Raw genomic sequence first — 26,608 nt, 5'->3', positions numbered from 1 at the left:
GCATCTGTTTTTAATTATAAGCCTTGCGTTTGATTTTTAAAACTATAAACTATCATGTTGGTAAAATGAAAATAAACCACCATGCATAACTAATTTTTTTATGCTATGTAAAATTGTTAAAGGACAGCAGTGAACAAAAATGCTAATACATGGGCGAGTTTCAGAGATCAGTATCAGTCACCATGTAATCAAATGCTAGAGAACAAAATACTATTAATCATGGCCATCTGCTTTTGAACGTTTACCCTAGCATCATTTCATTTAAGGCTCACATCAACCCTTGAGATAAGTAATATTATTATTACCCACATTTTATAGATGTGGCTGTGAGATGTTAAATAACAATGTAAACTTATGTAACTGGCAAGTGATTGAGTAGTGGACCTGAGATTAAAACTAGAATTTATCCAAAGCTCAAAATCTTGGCCACAAGTTTACACTCCAGAGAGACTAGGAGGTTACAGGAATTTAGAGAGGGACAAGAGTTCTGAATTCACCCTCTTCGTTTTCCTGACCAAGCAGATGTGATGGATTCCAGCAGACTGCACGTTTCCTCATACTTCAAAGAAAATGTAAATCCAATGTATTTCCTGTTTAATCTTACACTGGTTTGAATTTTTAAAGATAATTTTATTTGAGTTTCTTTTAAACTCAGTTGCTACACATTTTTAGTTAGACTACTTTTAGATCTGTCAGCACAAAACTTAAGACTCTGGCCTGGATCTCTATGAACAATAGTAACACTCCACAGTTTTCAGAGAACCTTTCTTTCTATCATATTTGATTGCCAGAGTAACCCCATGAAATAAGCACAGATGATGTCATTAATCATTTCACAGATGGGGACATTGAGGACCATAAAAGCTAAGTGGTTATATGGAGCCCACATAGACAATAAATGGCTGAGCTGTGATTAGAACTCACAACTCCCGATTCTTCCTTTGACTCTCCTCTCACTATGTACGCTGTTACCTGCTGATATCACTGCTCCAAAAGGGATGCATTGCTTTTGTTTCATGCCAAAGTTTATACTTTGGAAAAACCTACTTCTTTTAGCTCTTTTTCAAATGCATTGATTTCTTAAACTCGAATAAACTTGAACAAGAAATGAACTCTTTTATAAGGAAAATCATTTTTCTTTAGTCTTCCAACATTATATATATGTATATAATATGCACAAAATAAAGTAGAGTAAGAACTCCTAATGTTATGGTTCCTATACAACTATAAAACTAAGACAAGTTTACAAGTTAAATATAGACAACACCACGAAAACAATAATAGCCAAATAAACAACACTGATTAAAACACAATATGACTGCGCTGTAGACTGCTGGAGTGTAGTGTCTCGGGGTTCATTTTAATGTGCTCTATGCCATGACTCAGTTCTCCACCACTCATCCCCTCTACCCTGGTGGGAAAATTTGTTTGTCTTCTTGTTATTTATTGCTGCATAATAAATGACACCATACATTAATAGCTTAAAACAACCAGTTTATTTGGCTCAAGATTTTTTGGGTCAGGAATTCAGGAAAGACATGACTGGATAGTTTGTCTCCAGGTAGCAGCAGTTGGGACTGGGGCTAAAAGATCCACTTCTGAGATGGCTTCTTCACTCATAGGTCTGGTTTCTTGGTGCTCCTTGCCCTCTCTTTCTCCCCATGGTAAATCAATCTCTCCACCTGGCTTGGCCTACTCACAGCACGGCGTTCTCAGGGTAGTTACACTTCTTTAGCTTCCGAGAGGAAGGAGTGGAAGCTACCAGGTCCGGTAGGGGCTGGCTATGCCCAGAATCGGCTCAGTATCACTCCCACCATGTTCTACCAGATAAAATGTTATAGAGCCTTCACGTGGGTGAAGAAATAGACTCTCCCTATTGATAGAGGAGGAGCCAGGCCCTATCATAGAAGGTCACACATGATGAGAGATATTGTTCCAATCAGGAAACATCTTTTTTCCAACGGTTTTCCAATAGAAGCATCCCAGGGTGTATCCCACCCTTTCTCAATAGCCAGGGACTGAATGGTAGTATTGTTGCCAATACAATTATAAACATGAGTGCTGAACTTATAGGAAAGTCTCAACCCCAAGGATCACCCAGAAGAATAGAATATGGGCTTTTATTCACATGTTTATTATTGTTTTGAATAAAAAATACACTATGCAAGGGACTTCTACTGCTCCCCAAATCCAGTTTGTCTGTCCTCCCTGAGCACATGGGAGAACGACTTCTTAGCTTCTTTTCATTAAGACATTCATTGTGCCTAGTTCTGGCTAATGGGTGGTGAGCAGAGTGATATGTAACATTTTCAAGCTAAGGCATTTACAAGTGGGTAGAGCTTATTACGCTTTCACTTCCTCTTTCTCTTCCAGTGTCCTGGAAGCCATGTGCTAGGATAGTGGCATTTCAAGATGGTGAAACTTTCAACAGCATTATATTAATCAAAGCCTCTATCCAACTCATGCTGGACTTGTGACTGGTAGCACAGCGAAAAGGAAACATTTGTATATTAAACCATTGGGAGTTAAAAGTTAATTTGTTACTGCAGTATAATCTAGTTTATCCTAATATCTTCATTATTCACAACTGTTCTGGTAGAAAATCCAAGGACTCCAGCAGAACACAGTTTAAGGAACTCTGTTTTAATTCACACCCACGTTTTTCATGGAGTAGGGGCAGGCAAGGAAAATAAGTAGAGAACAAAGAAGACGCAAAAGGAGTAGATGACACTATCACCTTTTCTGCTTTCGCAAAGTTATAATGTATTTGTGAAATTAACATGTACTTTCAAAGAGGGAGTCATACTTCTAGCTTTGAAGTCTTAGGCATGTATTGGCAGACATTTGCACTTTCTTTGTAATTCCATGATAGGGATTAAAAATTAGGGCAATTTATTTCCAGACATTTGGACTTTCATTGTTATTTAATGGTAAAGATGATAAAATGAAGACAATTAGTGAAGGTTAAACGACTTGCCCATGTCACATGAATAAGTGTTAGAATAATTATTTTGGAAGCACTGATAGAAGTTCAATGATAGTTAATGTTTCAGCTGTGGAAAATATGATCCTTAGCTGAATTAGTCTATGTCTGAGATATTTTGACTTACTCATTTAAAGGAAATCACTTTATTAAGTTTTATAAAAATTTGGTTTGGTCTACACTTGAGTGCCACCTGGCACCCTTGAAATTAACAATTACCCATTGATTTTTGGTTCTGTAATTAAAATTTTCATGATGAAACATCAATCGGTAGCAGGTGTGTGGACAAGTTATCGGCAGAAACCAAATTGCCTCAAGGGACTGGATTGAAAACATGTTGGTCTGGTAATTTTGGTCATGTGAATGACCAAATTAGATTGTTCCATGGCAAATAAACTGATTTCTCAGAGAGGCGTATACACACACAAATCAACCAGATTCAGAGTGATGGAGTTAAGCCACATAAACACAGTCTTCAAATAGCCTCCCTGGTGAGACACTGTTTTTTCACTTAACTTGAATGATGTTTTGGAACTTTGGGTGCTTTAGAATTTCCTTTTAATATGGGGTCAGTGTGAAATACTCCTTAGAGTCTATATTAATAGATTCATATCACCCTGGACAGAGGGTTCTGAACTTTATCATTTTTCTTCATACTATTTAAATTTTTTCTTAAGAACTGTTGAAGATATTGATGCTGATCAAAATCATAGATGACAAGAAGGTGGAAAGGAAACTAAATTCAAATCTAATAAAATCTTGACAGGTCAGAATGAACTCTAATAAGATGAAAATTCAAAAAATAAATCCTTTTTAAAGGTTCCTTGTTTTAGAACCAATACCTCGATCCTTCAAGGATGGATTATGAGTGTATTTTAGAAGAACCTAGAAATTTTAGCCAATTGTAGGGTCACCATTAATCAATGTCAGATCTTATGACTTCCAAAAAATGCTAAAATCTTATGACATTCCAAAAAATGCTAAAAGAGGTGTGCTAATAGAAGAATAGCTTTTAAAATATGGGAGATATGGGAAGTAGGCACGCAATACAACTCTGAAATCATCAGAGCAGACCTGGATATTATAGTATATTGTTCTCCAGTAATGTTCAGAGAGGTGTAATCAGGAAGGCATGGGAAAAGAAGCGCCATATTCGATGAAAACATCTGAAAGATCTGAAAGAACCAAGAATGTTTACTCCAGGAAGGTTCAGGGGGCATGATAACTATTTTCAAATGTTTGAAGGGTTCTCACATGGAAGATAGATTAATTTGGCCTCAGAAAGGAGAATGTGGATTATGAATTAAAGCTACAAGGAAGTAGCTTTGGGATTCCCTTAAGGAAGAACTTTTATGTGGACTACCTTGGCAAATAGTGAAGTCAAGGACTACTCATAGGGGTGTTCTACCAGGGGTCATCCTGTCCAGTGTTGTAGAGTAGGGACTGCAAAATGGTCGTGCATGGAAAAATTTGTTCTGCTGATGTATTTTCTTTAGATTGGACAGTGTGTTAAGAAATTTTAATTTAATCACTCAGATTTTTTAAAAGATAAAAGAATATTTATGAAGATTGGTAGTTGCTACTTTTCTTCAAAAATTGCAGATGTGGCAACCATGGGCTTTCAATATTGGAGGTAACAGTTAGCTGAGAATAAGAATCCGCTTCCTCCTTTTAAGAGGGTGTGTACACTCAGGTTCACCACAGTCCCCACTACTCTCTTTTGTGTTCCTCACATAGAGGAGAAGATCATTTTGCCGTTTATTCTCTTGCTTGAGTAGCTGTTTTGCTTACACCTGACCCCCTTCAATTTGTAATTTATTTGCGTGGCCTGTCTAGGCATCCAGCTTGTTATCCCTGTTGGACACAGTGATTGACTAGGCTGAAGAATCGAACTTGTTTAGTGATCAGAGGTTTTCAACCATTATTTTTTATTTTAAGGACCCCCACTCCTTCACACCCATGATACCAGTGAAATCTTAAACCAAATCCCAATTTCAATAGCTCCTCTATGATAGAGGAGCTATTATCTTTGAAGTGGATGAATAACCTCTACCTCATCATCTAATATTTCCCCCAAGACAAGAAATGGAATTTCAGGGTTCTATTGAATTGGTTTGAACAGTACAGGATTTGAAATTGTCTTCTATAAGATGAGGAAACCAACATACAAATGCTAGTTCTTGCAAACACTTTAGAGCATTGGTTAAAGAAAAAGCCCTATTTCTCAGATGAAAAGAAAGACATGTAAAGGAAGGATCACAAACTGGTTAGAATTGCTGGGTTTTTAGTCTTGGCTTTGATATTAACCAGTTGGACAGGCTTCAGGTTTGTCCCTGGAATCTCAGATTTAGGACCTAAGAGGGCATTTTAAAGACTAACTAGTCCACACTCCTCATTGTATAGACAAGAGAACTGAAGACTGGGGGAAACAATGGTTTGTTCAAGGAGAGCACAGTTAACTGGTGTCAGTGTAAGTACTGAAACTCAAGAATGACCTCAAATTGGACTCTCTCTATCATGTTCTTTTCTCCCTGATAGACAATTATTTGGGTCTCTTTCCACACAATAGGTTTTAATTGCTTTGCTTTGCTTCTGTTGGGAGAAGGAGCTTTCTTATGTTGATTCTCTAAGGTGTCCTTAAAAACTAACACCCACTAAACTATTCTTTATTTGGGGTGGACTGCTCTCCCTTTTCAGGGAAAATGAAAAATGGAAAATTGTTTTGCCTTACCTGTTTTCTCTCAGGCAATAAGTTCTTTATTGCTAAATGGGACATGCTCATCATAGACAAGATGAAAACACAACGTTTTCGGTACAGATAATGGCAAACCAATTAGATGAACTCTAGCAATTGGGTTGTTATTCAGACATGAATCTCTTTGCCTAACTGCTGTTTACTCATTTCTAGACCTGGCTGCACTGTTATCCTCTCCTGAATCCATAAGGCTTTGAAATTACTGGGAATGGCAGGAATTCAATTCCACTCATTTTCAAAATTCCCTTGGTTTAGCTTTAAGAGCGTGAAACCTGTTTATAGATGGAGATGCGATCACAAACATGTCAATAGGCATCAAAAAGGGAAAATAGCTAAACCAGTTTTAAAATACCCAGAGAGAGTTCTAAAGAGTATTAAAAAATTTTTTTTTGAGGCATCTCCAACTTCAAACCACTTTTGCCTCACAAAACATTATCTTAGAAATATTCAGTAGCTAGATAGACATACGATTACAGCTGTTCATTTATGTCACCGTTAAGGAACTTTATAGTCTCCTTAAGCTAAATATTGAATAAAATTTATTTTGAAGCAGAGGTTTGAGGAGTGGGAAATTATATTCTAGAAAGATTTTTGAATTTTAACAGGAAATTCTTTTAAAAACTCTATCTTTCTGAAATCTATGAAAATGTGATCAGAATTAAATCCACAACAACTTAGATTTTTATTTTCCTTAATTGGAGGGTAAGGTTTTTCTTTTTGGTTTACAGTCAAATGTGATCTTTCTCGTGGCTTTTATAGTTTCTTAAAATTAAAAAGAGATTCCCAATTCAGGTTCTTCCCTTGCCGTGTCAAACAGAGGTTGTTCCCTGGTAGCTTCACCTTGCAGCTTACAGAATGAGGTCTTGGCTCTGAGTTAGTGCCTAGTAGGGACTGCAGGTTTAAGAGCTAGATTCTCATCATTTTGAGTCAAATGTGACCCTCTGCTGCTTTAAAGCACGCTACCCAGCCCAGACACACCAGTATCCAGTTGAAACAAAATTCATGCCAACATTTTAATTTCATAAGTTCATGTGTGAACCATGTATTTCAATACCCATTGAGAAAGCATTTGAAAAATAGATCAGAGAGGGGAAAAGTGAAGAAACATTCATACCTCTAATAAGAAATAATTATAGGGATGACCAATTTACTATGGTAAAATGTAGACGAGCTAGAACACAATGACTAAGTTGGTGTTCTCTTGACCTCTGATCCTGTTTCTAGATTACTTGCTGCTTTTCTGCCTCCTTTGCTCGTCCCCAATTATCTCCTTGACTTCTAAATCTTAGAGTACCCTAGGACTCAGTCCCACAAATCTTCTCTTCTATATCTACACTCATTTTGTAGATAAGCTCAACTAGTCTCCTGGCATTGAATGCTGACAATATATGGATGCCTCTCAATTTATATCTCCAACTCTGACCTCTCTCCTAGATCCTTAAGTCCATCTGTTCATTTCACATCATCTCTACTTGGTTACTTAATACAAATCTCAAATGTTAACGTGCTTAAAACTAAACTCTTAATTCCCTGACCACTCCCCATCAACCTGGTCCTCTCACCATCTTGTCCATATGCATAAGTGCCATTTCATTCTATGGTAACGCAGGCCAACAACTTAGGAGTCACCTTTGCCTTCTCGCTTCTTCTCCCATTCCTCATCTAATCCATCAGGAAATGCATCAACAAATTTGAAGACTCTACCTTCAACATACCCCCGATCTGATTTGTTTCTCACTGCCTCCACCACTTCTACCCTGGCCTATGCTACTGGTCTTTCTCTTCTGGAATATTGCAATCTCCTTGCATGGATCTCTCTAGTCCAATTGTCTCTCATCCACACCTCCACCCCATTGTCTATTATTTGCCCATAGGCAGAGAAGCCACATCTAATTCAATGTCAATTCAAAGTTCTTTCCCTGGCTTATTATATCGCCCATGGTCTTGCTTTCTTTTTCCTCTCTGACCTCATCTCCTTCCCCAGTGTCCTTGGCTCATTCCTTTGCAGCTTTACTGGCATTCTTGCTGTTCCTGGAACACAGCAGGTGTGTCCTGGATTCCAGGCGTTTTCCCTCGGTGGTTCCTCTGTCTGGAGTGCCCTTTCTCCAGATATCTACATGGATACCTTCCTCATCTCCTTCAGGTCTATATTTAAATGCCACTTTCCCAGACTAGCCAACCCTGGATGCTTTTTATAAAATAGAAACACTCCTCTATGGCTCTCCCTCTTCCCATACTCTGCTCTACTCATTATCAGAGCATTTTGACCACTAGTTATACAATTGTTTGGTCATCTGTTTTTTGTTTCTCTCCTTCATCGCCACTAGCATACAAGCCCCCTGGGAGGAGAGCTATGTCTTGTTCACTGTTATATTTCAGTATGCAGAGGAATGCCCAGTATATAGTTTGGGCTCGGTAACGATTTGCTGAATGAATGCTGGTTTGCTAGCCAACAACTAGATAAGAGAGTTACGTTGTGAATTTAATAAGCATATACATGAAATCATTTTTAGAAGATATAATAGAGGCATTTTAGATATATAAATGCATTTCCTTTTGCATCTTGGGGAAGACTGGGGAGAGAATCAGGTGAGGCAGATCAGGAAAATTTTGCCCTTCAAACATCTAAGATTTTCCCAGGAAGTCCTAAAGGTTTGCTAGCCCACGATTAGAGATTCTTCACCTTGTGAATTATAAAGATGATACAGAGCCACCAATTTTCTCCATGTTAACTTTTTTCTACACCAAGGCTTGTTAGAATTCTACCAAAGACAATTAAAACTCCCAAGAGATCTCTGGCTTTGCTAGCATGATGCCTCCCAGAGAGTTCCCGCTTTTCCTTTAGGAAGCATGACAGCACGAACAGTATCCATCATTTAAAAATGAACATCTAGTAAAAAACGGCATCTAGAAAAAAACCAGGCTTACTCATTATCAGCTTTCCCTGTGCCTTTCTGTAGCTGTAGTAAATAATTCTCCCCTGTTCCCCACAAATAGTTAATTATAGCACTAGCAGCAGCTCTTTGAGGCGGGAAGCCAGCATATCTGCAATGCCCAGAGGAGATGCTGGAAGTCCTCCCTGCCGCATTCTAAAAGCAGAGGATTAAAACAGATGAATTTTTCCCACAGGTTGGGGCATCCATGAAGACACCTCTGCCCTGCTTCTTATGTGTACCTCTCCCATTGCATGTCTCCTTTTCCTGATGCTGTCAAGTAACTCTCAACATGCATCACTCATGAATGGTTTACACCCGCTGACCTCTTGGCATGTTATCTAGAAAATTAATTTGGCCACAGATGGGAGGCTAAGTCAGAAACTGCTTCACTTGGGTCTCTTGGCTTCACTATTTGGGTTCAAAATATGGTCACGCTCATGTGCCTACAGATTCATGTTTTCCCCTCTTAGTTCAATGCAATCTCTGGAAAAGGGCAGCAGGGATGGGTGGGAAGCTGGACTGTGCAAGGACAGCTCCTGATCTGGGAAGCCATGTCCACTCTTTCAGAAAGGTCAAAGATCAGGCAGAACTTTGATTATTTTGCTGACCTTAAGAAAGGGAGATTTTTCTGTTTATCTGAGTGATTCCGGTGAACCCTGTAAAAACAGAAGGGGAAGAGTCTGAGAGATGAGAAACGCAAGGAAGATTTGATAACTTGAAATTTGATAACTTGATGGCTTGAAGATGAAGGGAGCCACAAGAAAAGAAAGGCAAGCGACCCTAAGAGCGGAGCACAAACTTGGCCAACAGCAAGGAAACGGGGACCTCAGTCCTGCAACCCCAAGGAACCAAATTCTGCTGATAGCGTGAAGGAGCCTGGAGTGAATTCTTCCATAGAGGCTTCAGATAGGAAAGTGCCCAGTCTGGCTAATACCTTGATTGAAGCCCACTGAGACCCTAACCAGAGAATCCAGCCATGCTGTGCTAGATTTATAGAAATGCTGAGATAATACATTTGTGTTCTTTTAAGGTGCTTTGTTTGTGGTAATTTGTTTCGCAGTAATTGAAAAATAAGGCACAGTGACAAATGCATCACCTGTTTTATGGCATTTGATCTGAAGACCCTTTGATCCTGTGGACTAATTCTTGTCCTATTTAGTAGATGAGGAAGCTGAGTCATCAATGGTTAGATACTAACCTGTGTAAGGCCACACCGCAGACAGGGGCAGAGAAGAAATCACATGATGACTGTCCAACTTTAGGGCTGTTCCCCTATACCAGGAGCTCTCACGCTCAGCACCATTCACATTTGGGGCCAGATAATTATTTGTTGTGGTGCTGTCTTGTGCCTTCAGGATATTTAGTGGCATCCCTGGCCTTGACTCACTAGATGTCAGTAGCACCCCCCACCCCCACCCATTGTGACAATCTAAACTGTCACTAGACATTGCCAGATGTTCCATAGGGACAAAATTGTGCCCCATTGAGAACCACTGTCCTATGCATGAAGCCTCATTATATCCTTACTTCAGGAGAAAATGTGTGCTCCCAGGTTTGGTTGTAAACTGGCATTTTTTTTTTTTTTTTTTTTTACATCTCCAGAAGTGCCAGCAACTGCCTAAGCTCTTCCCAAGGGCAATGCAGGAAACAATGCCATGTTCCTCCACTGACCTGTCACCAAGCCAGGAAAGGTGAACTAATGAGGTCAGAGTGGGATCGAGTGAGGATCATGGAGTACAGCAAACCTGAACACACTTCTCCAAGGTGGTAAGCTCCTTCAAGGGATGGAGATGTATACTTCATTTTCATGCTCCTAAATGTACTTAGGGATGATCCGTGCTTGGAACTGGCTCCCAGAAAATGCCTCTTCAATCAAATGTGAGTTTACAGACAAGTTGAGTGAAGCGGGCATGGCAGGTGTAACAAAAACTGTGGTGCACTCCCCAGATTTCCTCTTTAGTGCCCTTACACATTTCCTCCAGCTGCTAAATGTGGCTCAGTTTCTTTCACTGAGAATTGCCTTTGGTAGCAGGAGGGGATTTACCTAAGACTATGTTTCTTTCGAGGGAGTGCCCATGCCAATAACTGGTCATTATGGGGGCACAAAAGCCTGATCCCTTTGCCTCACACTGGGGTAACTCTGAAGGGCCACCCCTGTTTCTAAGTTTCCTGTAAAACTGACTGAGGCCCCTGTTGCAAGCACATTTGCTCAGCTTCTCCCTTTGCCCAATGTTCTCTTCCTTGCTCTCCAAGAAGTCTCTGGCACACAACTCTGCATCTCAGAGTCTGTTTCTGGGGAATCCAAAATGAAGACCCCATCTTTGTTAATTTTTTCCTAGAAGAATCACACTTTAGGGAGTGAATTCTAAAGTGTGCAAAGTGGAACTTATGCATGGTTAAAATTAACTTTGAAAACTCCTTAAGGGTTAGAAACTGATATTGTGTCTCAATACGTCACAAGTGTGGAATTTCCCTTTCACAATGGAACCTGGTCGTGTCCCATTGTTCTCACAGCAGATGAAGAAGTCAGCTTGCGTTAGGAAATATTTTGTCTCAAAAGCATTATCTTTAAATGCTACAGGCTCTCCCCCAGAAAGGTGAAATGCTTCCACTGTGAGGGTCACCAGGGAACCAAGGCCAACTGCATACTCAGTTGCCTTCAGTTCAAGGCCACTCCAGGGCATAAGTAAATTGAGCAGAACAGTGAGCTCAAGTGCCACCCTTTGTATTTCCCTCTTCTTTTTCACTTTTCCATTTACAGCTGAGCTCATTGAATTCACGTAAGTGACATGAACTTAGGATGTAACTTCACTTCTTTTCACCACATTATTTTTAATTGAGAAAATTCAGTGACTAATCAGTGCAAACAATTGTTTAAAGAACGACAAGTTCATAAGCAATATCAATTCTCACTTAGCTTTTTACTTAAATCAGACTTCATATTGGGAGGAGTCACAAGTTTTATTTTCTTCCTATCAATTATAGCTGCATGGCCCCAGGGAAGTCACCTTCTCTCTCTCTGGGTCTATTTTGCCTCAGTGGTAAAATTGTATTTTAATGCTTCAAGGTCAAGGGCTGAATCAATGTTTCCTTAAGACTCTTCCTGCTCTATAATTCTCAGAGTGAGACTACCTCAGAAAAAAAAAAAAAAAAAAAAGGAAAGAAAGAAAAAAAAAGAAAACAGGCTTTCCAAAAGGTAACAGCATTTTCCCTTCTCTTCCCTTTTAATTTATAATACGTAATCAAATAGTTAACTACTATAATTGAAAGGAAAGAATAGTTTGGCCACAATACACACAAATCATATAAATCATGTCCAGTTAATTTTAAAGAATAGGAGACTTTTCTTTTGCTCCAGTGGTATTATGAGATTTCTGAAGTGATTATATGACCCAGTGAAGCTAACTTTTGTGGGTTATTGGCAGTATCTTGAAAATTCCACAAATATATTCAAGAATAGATCCTTAAAGAACAAATATAGATCCCAACCAGACCGTGTGACTGCCTTCTATGGTTATTAAACATGTGGATACATTTGGATAAGAAAGAAGCTAGAAAGATACAGCTTCCAAATATGGAACACAAAGGAAATATCATCCATTCTTTGAGATGAGAGAAGCAAGGAAAGTTTTTATTGGACTGATAGAAGTTTCTGACTTGTAAAACTGAAACATGTTTAAAAACGACTGAGGAATAATTGTGTGGTCTAATAAAATTGCCTAGTAAAGGAAATAAATGTTTTTAATTCTCCAATCAAATATAACCTCTCTCAAGAAATGAATTTCAGCTTTTTAAAAATAAAATTATTTTGCTTCCATAAGACTAGTGTGTGTTACTCATAGAATGATGAGTCCTTCATGTTTTAAAAATATATTTCACTTTAATATTCTATTTCAGATGTACAAGTATGGTTTGACAGAGCTGGGAAGCAAATATTATCTTAAATAAATCCACTCTTCAGAAGCTTTTCCAGTACTAGTAGAATTTATGAGGTTTTGATATGTTGACCAGGGACTGAAGATAGGTTTGGCTTTAAGATTTGTTGGTATTGTTCTAGCTAATGTTTAACAAATCTTACAGAGCTTTTGGGCATAAAATATTTGTTTTTGACCCTGATGTTGAGAAGGTATTTTTAGTTTTATTATTTCATCCCAGTGTTGAATTGATTTATTACCTCTTCAAATTATTTCATTATCAAAATCTTCCAGACACATTGTCCTGCTTTGGTGCCTGTACCACGACTGTGAATGTGATTAGGAAGAAGGCAGATTGGGCTTTGGAAATTAAGAACTGGTTCTTCATGGGATTCTTTGTGATAAAACTTGGAAGTAATGAAACGGTCATTGGTTTCTGTTACCCACAATTAAAAATGTATGTAAAAGAGGCGCTAGGGAGAAGACTATATAGTACTTTTATTTCCTAATGGAGACACATTTTGGGATAGGGAGGAAAATATAAGATGAGAAAGGCAATACTATTTCATGGCTTAAAACCCTGAAGAAAAAATAATAATCATTCATTCATTTGACATGCTCAGTCATTTCCTGAGTATCTAGTATATGCTCAGAACTGCACTGTGCAAAGATATTACAGAAATAAACAAGACACAATTTTTGCTTTTTAGCATCCAAATGATGATACTCGGCAGTCAGCTAAACTTTTAGCAGCAAGAATTGGAAAGAGAAGAGAACATCTTTAACACAGTCTATATCAGAATCTGTTTTTCTAGCTATTGTCTGCATATTGATGAACAAAGATGAACATATGGAAAGTAGCACTTTAGCTCTTTCTAGTCTTTTTTTTTTTTCTGTTTACCTTTAAACTTAAAAATTAGGTGTTACATGAGAGACAAACATCGTTGAAATTTCTGGTCTGAAGTCAAAAAAGCCAAAAACTAACTATCTTGGGTTTCTACCTTTTTCTTTTATATTTCTTGGGTTGATAGCGGAGGTTGGAGCTCTTTGGTCAAAAGCTACCTCAGTAGATGAAGCCCTGAAAGTGAGTAGCAGCTGAGACCAACCTCCTTGGGCTTTGTGTTCCTTACCACAAGCCTGTAGACAGTGAGTGAGAGAGTCTGGGAAGTGGTGCAGGGACAGGAAGGAGAAGGAAGCTGGGGGTTGGGGCTGCAATCGTAGTTAAAGTTAGCAGTTCTAGGAGACAGTACATTTCAGGGAATGATAAAACAACTTACTCTTAAACTCTGTGTTTATAAAGCATAACTTGCAACATCTATATAAGACATGAAAGCCTGGACCTCATTCTGGCTACTTGGTCCTTTTCCTTTTCTTTCTATACTTTCATTTACTTTTCTTTTTGCAACCTGTTTAAATGTGTTTGAGAACCCCCAAATTGGGGTATTCCTACACTAGACTTGTTTACCCTTTGGTTTAACATCTATAAATCCACAAGGCAGAATCTTTAGTTTGCTATTCTTGCACTGTTCACAGTCAACGATTTTTGTTGCCACTCTATTTTTCTATCAGCAGATGCCAAAATTAGACAACCACAAGAACATCATGCAGGAAAGACTCAGACCTTAATCTAATATTTTGGAAAAAGGCAGTCATCATTAGCAGTTTTTTTTTTCATTTTGCAAAGAATTATGAGATTTTTGTGCTTCCTAGAATGAGTTTATTATTGACAACATTCCCAACATTTAACCTTGATGACAAGATAGAGAAAATGTATACGAAACTTGGTCTTCTTTAGTTTCTCTGCCATTTTATGTTGGTCTTCATGGGCAGGGCAGACGGTTACAACTACCAGGTAGAGGCAATTGGCTACCTGGACCCTTATAATAGGTAATGAAGGGGAAATAGACACCCTTTTTGGTGACAATAGATAATATTTTGAGGAGAAAGACAAATGATCAGAATCGCCAGTGCCTGATCTCCTCTTTTTATTATTACCCAATAAGTCCCATTTTCTATTTAAAAAATGTCACTGTACACTTCAAGAATCAGCATTTCAGAGATCATACGTGCTAGAATGGGAAAAGCTCAGGCCAGTGGTACTAAATAACCTCTCTGACCCGTGACTTCTGAGTTCTACTGTGCCTCAGTTCTCTTTCCCAGTGCAAGCCTTTTAAGTATCTCTTTCCTTCTGCTCCCAGTTTATATGTTTCTGAGTAATCTTGGAGCAATGCTTTTAATTATGGAAGAAGAGAAGCCAATGAGACTTTTAAGAAAATATATAACTAAAAGGAAAACAATTGGCCATAAATGGCAAGGTTATGGCATAGGGTTAAAGTGTAGGGAAGACCAATGTCATGGTGCATCAGAGTGATCTTTGTCTACTGATGCCCACCTTGGGTTCAGGACAAGATTCCTGTCCATATGGCTGCCCAAGGGCATCCCCAGGCAATGTATTGGTATAGCCAAGGCCAAGGTTGTTACCACACAGAGTAGAAAGCTTCTCCCTTATGTCTTGGTGCCAGCTTCTATGACAGATCCTTTAAGAATAGTTGGCATTGGCTGGCAGCACAGGCAGCTTAATTGTTACTGCAAAAGTAAAGTGGCTTCCTAGAGCAGAAAGTCCTCTTTAGGGAAGGTGGGAACTCTTGAGAAGTTAAAGAAAAAATTGCCTGTGGCCTGTCATTTGGCAATCTGCTGAGAGACTGTTTTATCTGAATTCCTAATTGAAGCCCAAATTAAACCCAGAGAAATGTTCACATGAAAAGTCCCACAAGAATGAGTTTTCAGATTCTATCAGCTCAAAAGAAATCTCCTGTGAAAATCCTTAACTCAAACATCTGACATGCCTTTCATCAGCTGGTCCCTGAGAGTCCTGAGGAAGAGGTTACACTGCCTTCAATGTACAGAAAGCAACTTCTCTGAGTTATTACATACTTTCCTTCTTAGTGATTCATGTAACAGAAATCAGAATCTACCCAATTTGATGAGTGTGTAGGTATGGGGGATGGTGGAAAATATGATTACTAAAGGTCCTATTCTGAAAAGCAAGAAGTGGGAACACTGGCAGAGAAGCCACTTTGTTGCTAAGATGATATGTTTGATTGGGGGAAAGTTGAATCTGAGCCATCAGAGGAAGTAGGAAATGGAACCTGGAGTCCAAGAGTAAGGTAAACATTGAAGATTAAAATAATGTGAGTGATGAATATCAAGTAGACAGCTGAGACATGAAGGTAAATTACATCAGTGCTAGAAAATACAGGATAAGAAGAAAGGCTGAGATAGTGTTATGGTCACAGTCATGCATGGATACTGAGAAGTCCACTGCCTGCTGTGAGCTGCTCACTCACTGGCTCCCTCATTCTTTCCTTTCACAACATGGGGCATGGCAACCTCTTCTGAGCATGTGGATTCACCAGTAGAAACCTTCCGTAAAATGACTCATTAAACTGCTTGGTGTCTTCCCATCCATCACTGGTCAAAACATGTTCCCAGGCAACCCGAAATCCTCACTCAGTAATAACTTAGGAGAAGATAACCAGTAAAAGGGTGGTATCCCAATTTCCTCTTCCTCCAGCCATACAAAGGGGCCTGTGATTATTTATTATGCACAGATAGAGGAACAGAGAGTCTCTGGTATGACTCTGCAAAGCATCCATTTGCCCTATTATAGTACATTAAGTGCTTTTACTTCAAAATCCCTGGCCAGCCCCTCCACACCTCCTCGGTGGGCTCAGCTGTGGCAGCAGAGATTGGAAGGCAGGCTTCTGGGGAACACTCACCCTAGGGTCTCTCTCCAGCTGCTGCTTGTGGTGTAGGCTGCGTCTTCTCTTGGCCTTTGCAAGGCCATTGTGATAAAAGTGGTACAGACCTTCAGCAAAGGGAAGCTGTGGAGAGTCAAGCAGACACAAGCATAGTTAGCTTCTGGGGTTCGCCCAGGGAGAGGGGCACCAAAGCTGGGGCTGCTTGCAAGGGCTCCCTGGGGTAGGGAAGTATGCAAGAAAACCACTGCCAAACCTCTTGTCAGACCTGGTTCTCTATTTCCCTATCAATGTCCTCCTTCTCTTCTCCTTGCCTTTGTTCATGTGGTGTTCGCTCTCCTCCTGTTCCCCAAATACCTTCTATTCTTTCCCCCATTTTTTAACTTTCTGAGCATCCTTTGATTCCCTCTCCTTTTCAATGGAGCCTTGCCTTTACATTCACACCCGCATCAGATTCTCCTTGTTCTCCCTGGACTAGCGTGCATACTCCAGGTATCACCTGGTTGCTCCAGAATTACGCTGCGATGTTTTCTAGTCATGTCTTCATAGCTGTCTGTGACAGACTTTCAACTGTCTGTCTGTGTCTTGGGCTTTTTCTGTGACCCCTTGGTGCCTCTTATCAGGCTGAGCACAGTGTGAACATCTAAATTTAGTAAATACCAGTTGGATGGCAGGTCTGGTTTCCCTCTATCTTCCCATCTCAAGGATCCTTGAAATCAGGTCAGAGCCAATCAGAGAAGTCACAGTAATGAGAGCTTATCTTTGGCACGGGGCCTGTAAGAGTTTTGGAGAACCTAAACAAGCCAGTCATTCGTTCTATGATTCAAGGTAACTTGGTGGGAAGAGCCTTGACCTGGGAGTTTGGAGACCTGTATGTGGCTCATGTCTGTTGCCATCAGTATGCTTGTGAGCAAGTGGTTTCCTCTCTAGGCATCTTTTTCTCTTCTGTATAAATACAGGGCCTTGAAGTTCCCAGATCTCTTGCTTTTCTCCACCTGTCTTCACATTGATGAAGACATGCTGTTTGCAGTTCTTAACCTGATAAATTAATTTAATTGAATGCTTACAAATTATAGACAAATAATGTAAATATGTACATTTTTTTGGGAAATAGGACGCATGGTTTCATCAGATTCTTGAAAGAGTCCCTAAATCAGAAAGCATTCCACTACTCAAAGTATTTGCTATTGTAAGTTTTGGTGTGTGTGTTGCCATCCAGAGTTTGGAAGAAAAGGGAAGCAGATTTGATAGAAAGGTTTTCTAACATAGATGGGGCCAATTTGAGATTTTTAAATCACAAAGAACCTCAGTGTGGCTCAAATATTTCTTAAAGAATATTTATCATTATTATTTTATTTTTAATATAAAGGAAATATAGAGTAAATTTAGAAAACTGAAAAGTACAAATAACAAAGTAAAAATTCTGCATGTTTTCTTTGTTGGCAGTGTTGGAGTTAGGTTATCTTTTTTTTTTTCCCTCTAGGCCTACCTACTTGCAAGAACAAATGATTATTTCCTTAATAGTAAAATGAGTGAGTTTTAGATCTTCTTTGCTTACTCTCTCTCTCTCTCTCTCTCTCCATATTATTATGCAAAGTGGTTCTTCCCTTCCCTTGTCACTCAGATGCTATCAGACTTCCACTTATTAACTCCTTTTTTCAAATTTTTATTTTGAGTTTGGGGGTACATGTGAAGGTTTGTTATGTAGGTAAACATGTGTCATGGGGTTTATGGTACATATTACTTCAACACCCAGACTACTTTCTTCTATTGAATGGCTGCATATTATTCCATTACACGGGATATACCATGACTTATTCAGCCTTTCCATTATTGATGCATATTAAGATGTTTCCATTTTTTTTACATTCAAAGATAATGCTGTGTGTTGGGGTGGGGGAACTTCAGGTATAATAGAGTAAGAACCTTCAAGAATCTACTGTTATAGACAAGCAAATAGAACTTTGAAAAAAATTGCCAAATCAACTTATTCAGAACACTGGAAATTAACAAGAGGCTTGCAGCAACCTGAAGTTTATTCAATAAAAAGGTTGAATCTCAGTGATAATGGCAAACTGTGTGCTATTTTAAATTGCTCTATGACCATCCTCTTCTCCATAGCTCTGCAGCATCTTTGAACACGAACATCCTCACAACCACAGCAACTGGGAAAACCAGTAGCCAAATAGACACTAGAGGGTGAGGACTGGGTTTAGAGTTATTCAAAAAGCCCCGTCCATAAATAATAGCCTGGAAGCTATCTGGAAAAGTTCCATTTATAGGATTTGTTATTATTTGATCTGTCCCAGGGTTTGCTCAGTTGGAAAAGCCCTACTCCTCAGGGAATTTGTCAAAAATAATCAGTGGCAAATTTTTAAGGTTGCAATTTCCTGAAGTAGCAATATGAACTGGGGCAAATAAAAGGCTGGACAAAAACCTTTGTAAAAGAATCTAAGGACTAAGATGTCCATAGAAGGCTTTACAAAGCTGTAATATATTCCTGGACACTTAGAAGGCCACACACATAGGCAGAGCTGTACACACAACCAGGAAATATCGAAGAAGGCTCTAAGTGCTCATCTTTAGTTGACTTTAAGTCTCTTTAAAAACAGGAGGTGAAGGCCATAGCAGAGTTTCAAACTACCTGCTTGAGCATTGAGGATATGTCCCAATATATACAACAGAGCCCCTCAGCAAACGGTAAAAACAAAAACAAAGCTGCATTGATTCAAGGTCTTTAAGAAAACCTCTGTCCTGTCATTGGCTAACTATTAAGTTAACCAAGCAGATTCAATGGCACATTATAGAAATTACAGACTTTGCAGAATTAGTCCAGAAAGACATTAAATAAACAAATAGCAATAAACGTATGTGTGCATGTGTCTTTATAGTAGAATGATTTATAATCCTTTGGGTATATACCCAGTAATGGGATTGCTGGATCAAATGGTATTTCCGGTTCTAGATCCTTGAGGAATCGCCACACTGTCTTCCACAATGGTTGAACTAATTTACACTCCCACCAACAGTGTAAAAGCATTCCTATCTCTCCACATCCTCTTCAGCATCTGTTGTTTTCTGGCTTTTTAATGATCGCTATTCTCACTGGTGTGAGATGGTATCTCATTGTGGTTTTGATTTGCATTTCTCTAATGACCAATGATGGTGTGCTTTTATTCATATGTTTGTTGGCTGCATAAGTATCTTCCTTTGAGAAGTGTCTGCTCATGTCCTTCACTCACTCTTTGATGGTTTTTTTTTCTTGTAAGTTTATTTAAGTTCCACAATAGCAAAGACTTGGAACCAACTCAAATGCCCATCAGTGATAGACTGGATAAAGAAAATGTGGCATGTGTGTGCCATGGAATACTATGCAGCCATAAAAAAGGATGAGTTCATGTCCTTTGCAAGGACATGGATCTTTTTTTTTCCCCCTCTAGGCCTACCTACTTGCAAGAGCAAATGATTATTTCCTTAATAGTAAAATGAGTGAGTTTTAGATCTTCTTCTTTGCTTACACACACACACACATACACACACACACACACACTCTACATATTATTATGCAAAGTGGTTCTTCCCTTGTCACTCAGATGCTATCAGACTTCCACTTATTAACTCCTTCATTAAACCATCATTCCCAGCCAACTAACACAGGAACAAAAAACCAAGCACTGCATGTTTTCACTCGTAAGTGAGAGTTGAACAATGAGAACACATGGAAACAAGCAGGGGAACATCACACTCAGGGGGTAGGGGGCTAGGGGAGGGATAGCATTAGGAGAAATAATGTAGATGATGGGTTGATGGGTGTGGCAAACCACCATGGCACATGTATATCTATGTAACAAACCTGCATGTTCTGCACATGTATCCCAGTACTTAAAGTATAATAATAATAAAAAAGCACAAGAAAAAAACCGGAGGTGGGGGTGGGGGAAAAATAGCGATAGTAAAAACAACAAAACCTAGAAACAACAACAACCTGGGGAGAGGTAAATCTGGTTTCCAAGTTGTCATATTATATTATTTAAAATGTCAAATTTTCAAGAAAAATTGTGAGACACAAAAAGAAATAAGAACATATGCTCCACACATAGTGGGAAAAATAATAAAAACTCTCTGAAGAAGCCCAGATGTTGGGCTTACTAGACAAAGACTAAACTAGATAAGTATAAATATTCAGATTATATTTATATATCGATATAACTATACCCAGACATATGTTCAAAGAAACCATATCTAAAGAACTAAAGGAAAGCATGAGAATGGTGAATCATCAAATAAAGAATATCAATAAAGAGATAAAAAGAATAAGAAGAAAGAACCAAACAGAAATTCTGGAGCTAAAAAGTACAATAACAGAATTTAAAAATTTACCAGAGAGCCTGAATAGCAGTAAAGAGATTGAATTAGTAATTTAAAAACTTTCTGCAAAATAAATCCTGATGAATTCTACTAATCCTGATTAATTCTACTAATGTTTAAATAAATAATTCCAGTCCTTCAGAAACTCTTCCAAAAAATGGAAGAAGAATCACTTCCCAACTCATTCATTGAGGCCTATATCACCCTGACATGAAGAAAAGACAGAGATACCACAAGAAAAGAAAACTACAGACTGTGATCTCTTACAAATATAGCAACAAAATGCTCATCAAAATAGTAGCAAACTGAATCCAATCACACATAAAAAGGATTATGCATCATAACCAAGTAGGATTTACCCCAGGAATGCAAAGTTGTTTTCACATCTAAAAATCAATTACTATAATAACTATATCAATAGAATAAATAACAAAAACCACATGGACATCCCAATGCAGAAAAGCGTGTGACAAAATACAACATTCTTTTATAATAAATATGTTTCTTAAAATTAGGAATGAAAGGGAACTTTCTCAATCTGATAAATCTATCTGTGAAAAACCTACAGCTAACATCATACTTAATGGTGAAAGGCTGAATGCTTTTCCTAAGATCAGAACAAGACAGTTATCTGCTCTTGCCACTTCTATTCAAGAGTGTACTGGAGAGTTTAGCTAATGCAATCAGGCAAGAGAAAGAAATAAAGGCACCAAGATTGGAAAGAAAGAAGAGAAACTATCTCTATTTGTGGAAGACATATCTTGTATATAGAAATTTATAATGAATCCACAGAAAGTATTAGAATTGACAAAAGAGTTGAGCAAGGTTGCAGAATACAAGATTAACATGCAGAATCAATTATATTTCTATACACAAGCAATGAACAATCCAAGCATAAAGTTAAGAAAATAAGTTGATTTAACATAACATAAAATAAGTAAAATACTGGGAAATAAATTTAACAAAAGAAGTGCAAGATGTGTACACTGAAAAGTACAAAACATCACTGGAAGAAATTAAAGATCTAAATAAATGGAAAAGCATTTCATGTTCATGGATTTTTTAAAATGGCAGTGCTCCCTAACTTATCTGCAAATTCTGTACAATTACTTTCAAAATCTCAGCTGTCATTTTTGCTTATCCTAAAGTTCAAATGTAAACTCAAAGGACCAAGAATAGCCAAAATAATCTTAATAAAGAAGAACAAACTTGGAAGACTCACATTTTCCAATTTCAACACCTCTTCAAAGCTAAAGTAATCAAAGCAGTATGGTACTGGCATAGGAGAGACATATAGTAGTTTAATGGAATAAAACTGAATCCAGAAATAATTTATGATGATCAACTCATGGTCAATTGATTTTCAACATGGATGCTAAAACAATTCAATGAGAATGAATAGTCTGTTCAAGCACAGTTTTGTGCTTGAACAATTAGATATTCACATGAAAAAAATGAATTTGGATTCCTATCTCATACCACATGAAAAATTTAACTCAAAATGATTTGTAGTCCCAAATGTAAAAGCTAATATTACCCAACTCTTAGAATAAAACATAGGAATAAATCTTCATGTCTTTAGGTTAGGCAATGTTTTCTTAGATACAACACAAAAAGTATAAGAACATAAACTGTACTTCATTAAAATTAAGAATGCTTGTACTTCAAAGGAAATAATGAAGGAAATGAAAAGACAACCTACAGATTGGAGAAAAATTTTGAAAATCATATCTCTGATAAGGGTCTTGCACAGGAATGTTTTAAATATGTTTACAACTCAATAATAAAGTCAAGTAACCCAATTCAAAACTGTGCAAATTCGAGGAGCCATTTCTTCAAAGAAGAAATACGAATGGCCTATAAACATACAAAAAGATGTTCAACATTATTAGACATCAGAGAATGCAAATAAGAACCATGAGATATCACTTTACACACACTAAAACAAACATCCCCTACCCAACTGCACCCAAACCAGCAAGTGTTGACCTGGACAGGGAGGAATTTGAACCCTCATGCATTGTTGGTGGGATAGTAAAATGGTACAACCTATTTGGAAAGCTCTTTGGCAGTTACTCAAAATGTTAAACACAGACTTGTCATATGACCCAGCAATTCCATGTATGGGTGCATATAAGAGAAATGAAAACATACATTTATGCAAATACTTGTATACAAATGTTCATAACAACATTTTTCATGATAGTAAAAAACTAGAAACAACGTACACTTCTATCAATTGATAAAACAGTAAACAAAATATGATATATATGTTAAATGCAATATTATTTTTAAATGGAAAGGAATTAAGCAATGATACATGATAAAAACATGGATGAACCTTGAAAACTTAATGCTAAGTTAAAGAAGCCAGACAGAAAGATCTTATATTGTATCATTTGCTTTATATGAAATGTCCAGAATGGACAAATCTATAGAGCTGGAAATTAGATTAGTGGTTGCCTGGGGCTGGGAGGAGACAGAAATGAAGAGTGATTGCTAATGGTCCAGGATTTATTTTAAGGGTGGTAAAAATATTCTAAAATTTGATATTGGCAATGATTGCACAACTTTGCAACTATACTAAAGATCACTGAATTGCACATTTTTAGAGGATAAATTTTATGGCCCATTAACTATATCTCTTAATCAAGTTGCTATTAAAAATGCTATGATGAGTAGCTTTATGATTATCACTATTTGTATAGATGAGAGTTTTCCTGTAGGACGTATCCTGGGAATTCAACCTCTAAGTCATAGATTATCAACATTCATCATTTTGATAAATACTTCAGAAAAGTTTCCCTATAAGGTTGTATATTCCAAGATCCACTGAAAAGTAAATAAGAATAAAATTATCCATTTCCGCATTGTCTAAGTAACACTGGATTGACATTTATTAAAGATATTTTAATTTTAGCCAATTTATAGTCATCTTACTTGAATATTTTGTCATCGTATTTGAATATTTTTAATTATTTTGAACGTTTGAGCATCTTTTCATATGTTTATTGACATTTTAGTTTATTCTCTCTTGTGCATTTTTCTATTGTGTGTTTTTGTGTTCCTTGTCATAAGCCAGGCACTGTGTTTGGTGCTGGAGAGACAAAGGTAATGATGATATGGTCTCAGCCTACAAACAGCTCACAATTCACACGGAAGGAAGATTTCCCACAGCAATATATTAACAGTACTTTGTGGTGGAGTGATTTAAGAACATGAGTTCTGAAGCCAGATTGTCTTGGTTTAAATTCTCGCTCTTCCTCGTAACAGCGATATGACTTTTGGCAAGTTATTTAACCCTCATGGGCCTCAGGTTTTTTCTTATAAAATGTTTTTATTATGGGAATTAAGTGAGATAATGCATGAAAAGTGCTTGGAAAAATATCTTGCACTCAAGCATAAGTCACTCTTTTTATTGTTAGAATAGAATGTGCTGTAGCAGAGTTATTGACAAGCTGCTATGGGAACCCAAAGAAGAGATTATTATAGTCAGAGGGATACTTGGGGAATGTTTCTTAGACTTTTTGGAGAAAGGGAAGGTTATTCATCTTAAGAGACTCTTTTTCACTGTTATTAAAAATTGTATTTTTCTAATGTTTTAATTTTGAAGAGTGTGACTGTTTAAAGTCATAGCCACAGCTTTTTTGTAACACTCCTCGTATCAAGAAATGAGGTCCATGATTCCAGCCCTTGCATCTGGGAAACATGATCGCTTTAATTACAAGTATGGTGGAAGTGATGCCATGTGACTTCTGAATCTAAGTCATAAGAGGCCATTTGACTTGTGCCTTGTTCCCTGGAACACATTTGCTCTTAAAGTCCTGACCTACAATTTAAGAAGTACAACTCCTCTCAGGCTTCCATGTTATGAGGAAGCCCAGGCAACACTGAGAAGCATGTGTAGTGCTTTGCCTGACAATCCTGGAAGATCGCAGCTTTCAAGTCATCCCATTTAGGGTGTTAAATACACATATTAAGAAGCTTTCAGAAGATTCCAACTCCAACCATACCAGTCATCCTCTAGCTGCTGAGTCTTCCCAACTGAGTCTCCACACATTGTGGACCACAGACAAGCCATTTCCAATGTGCCCTGCCTGGATTACAAATTGCCACATTCATGAGTATAATAAAATTATTGTTTTATACCACCAAATTTTGGGTTGGTTTGTTACTCAGCAATGGACTACAGAAACAAGTAGCTAGCTGAAAAAAAAAGTTTTATTTCTTCAGCTTTCATGGCTATGTTAACATGAAACTCTACAATAATATTGGTTCTGTCAACTGATGACATCATCCTGGAGCAGCTCAGATAAGGGCTCTCAAGGGACATCCCTGGCACAGGGGGACAGGCCTGGACTCAAAGCAGCAGATACTGGAAGATCTTCAAGGAATAGTCAACTTAACCAGGGGTCTTTTCTGTGAATAAAAGCTTTTTAGAACATTGCAGCTTTCGTGATTTAGTTCCTGTTCATTAAAAACCACAGTCCCCATGGCAACTTTAACATAAATATTTCATGTGCATATTCCAGGCTTAATGGTTCTTAAATGTTTTCTCTACTTAACCCTGCTGATATACTCTGGATAATGTTAAGATTTAATAAAATAAAAAAAGTGAGGGGAGAGGAAGAAAATGTAAGTGTGCTGTATTTTGCTTTCCAAAAACTTTCTACTTTGAACACTACCAGATAGTATGAATTTGACCTTTTGTTTCCTATTGCAGGAGGCATTATGGATCTGATAATTTCTTTTTTTACTTTTAATTTTTTGGAGTCTCACTCTTTTGCCCAAGCTGGAGTGCAGTGGCACGATCTTGGCTCACTGCAACTTCTGCATCTTGGGTTCAAGCAATTCTCCTGCCTCAGCCTCCCGAGTAGCACCTACCTCCTCACCTGGCTAATTTTTGTATTTTTAGTAGAGATCGGGTTTCGCTATTTTGGCCAGACTGATCTTGAACTCTTGACCCCAAGTGATCTGCCCACCTTGACCTCCTGAAGTGCTGGATTACAGGTGTGAGCCACTGTATCTGACCTAGAACTTAGAATTTTTAACACTAGAGAGAAAATGTGGAGTTGTGAAGGGCCAGTGGGTATTAGAGGAACATATTTTACCATGATTCTGGCTTGTTTTAGTGTTTTTAAAATAAGAAATTAAATATAAATTGAGGTGCAGGGAAAACTCTTCCTTACAGTGGAATTCCCATCAATAAATGTAGAAGAAATGATGGACATTGAATATCATCATTCAGAAAATATCACAGTAATAACATAATTGTGGCTGGCAGACATCTACAATAGATGCTAAAATTAATAGGTGAAATATAATAATAAACAATGAGAAATGTATCTTTATAGTGGAGAAACCTGGCAGAGACCACTTTACCCAAGCGATCTAAGTTAACTTCACCAGTGATGAGTCATACTATGATGCACTAAGAAGGGCACATAGTTCATGTGATTTTCTTGCCAAAAATACATAACGTGTATTCAGTCAGGTGGAACCATCAGACAAACTCATAACTGGCGAGTACTCTTTTTTATTTTATTTTATTTTATTTTATTTTTTTATTTTTTTTAAATTTTTTGAGACGGAGTCTCGCTGTGTCGCCCAGGCTGGAGTGCAGTGGCGCGATCTCGGCTCACTGCAAGCTCCACCTCCCGGGTTCACGCCATTCTCCCGCCTCAGCCTCCGAGTAGCTGGGACTACAGGCGCCCGCCACCACGCCCGGCTAGTTTTTTGTATTTTTAGTAGAGACGGGGTTTCACCATGTTAGCCAGGATGGTCTCGATCTCCTGACCTCGTGATCCACCCGCCTCGGCCTCCCAAAGTGCTGGGATTACAGGCTTGAGCCACTGCGCCCGGCCTTTTTTTTTTTTTTTTTTTTTTTTTTTTTT

The 26,608-nt window shown here is 38.0% G+C and overlaps 1 protein-coding gene across 3 annotated transcripts in view; it reads right to left on the bottom strand.

The window, feature by feature from the left end:
* PCSK2 (proprotein convertase subtilisin/kexin type 2) overlaps nt 1-26,608 on the bottom strand; it is a 258,307-nt gene that overhangs the window by 207,059 nt on the left and 24,640 nt on the right. For 2 of the 3 annotated variants that reach the window (XM_025399674.1, XM_025399673.1), the window contains one exon: nt 16,368-16,472. The exons of the other annotated variant lie outside the window; for it this stretch is intronic. In XM_025399674.1, the coding sequence (XP_025255459.1) occupies nt 16,368-16,472 (105 nt within the window). The remainder of the gene's footprint in view (nt 1-16,367; nt 16,473-26,608) is intronic. 3 annotated transcript variants of the gene reach the window in all.

The sequence above is a fragment of the Theropithecus gelada genome, chromosome 10 (assembly GCF_003255815.1).
Source record: "Theropithecus gelada isolate Dixy chromosome 10, Tgel_1.0, whole genome shotgun sequence".
Classification (NCBI taxonomy): domain Eukaryota; kingdom Metazoa; phylum Chordata; class Mammalia; order Primates; family Cercopithecidae; genus Theropithecus; species Theropithecus gelada.
The sequence above is the reverse complement of the archived record's forward strand: the minus strand, read 5'-3'. Positions and strand labels throughout refer to the sequence as shown.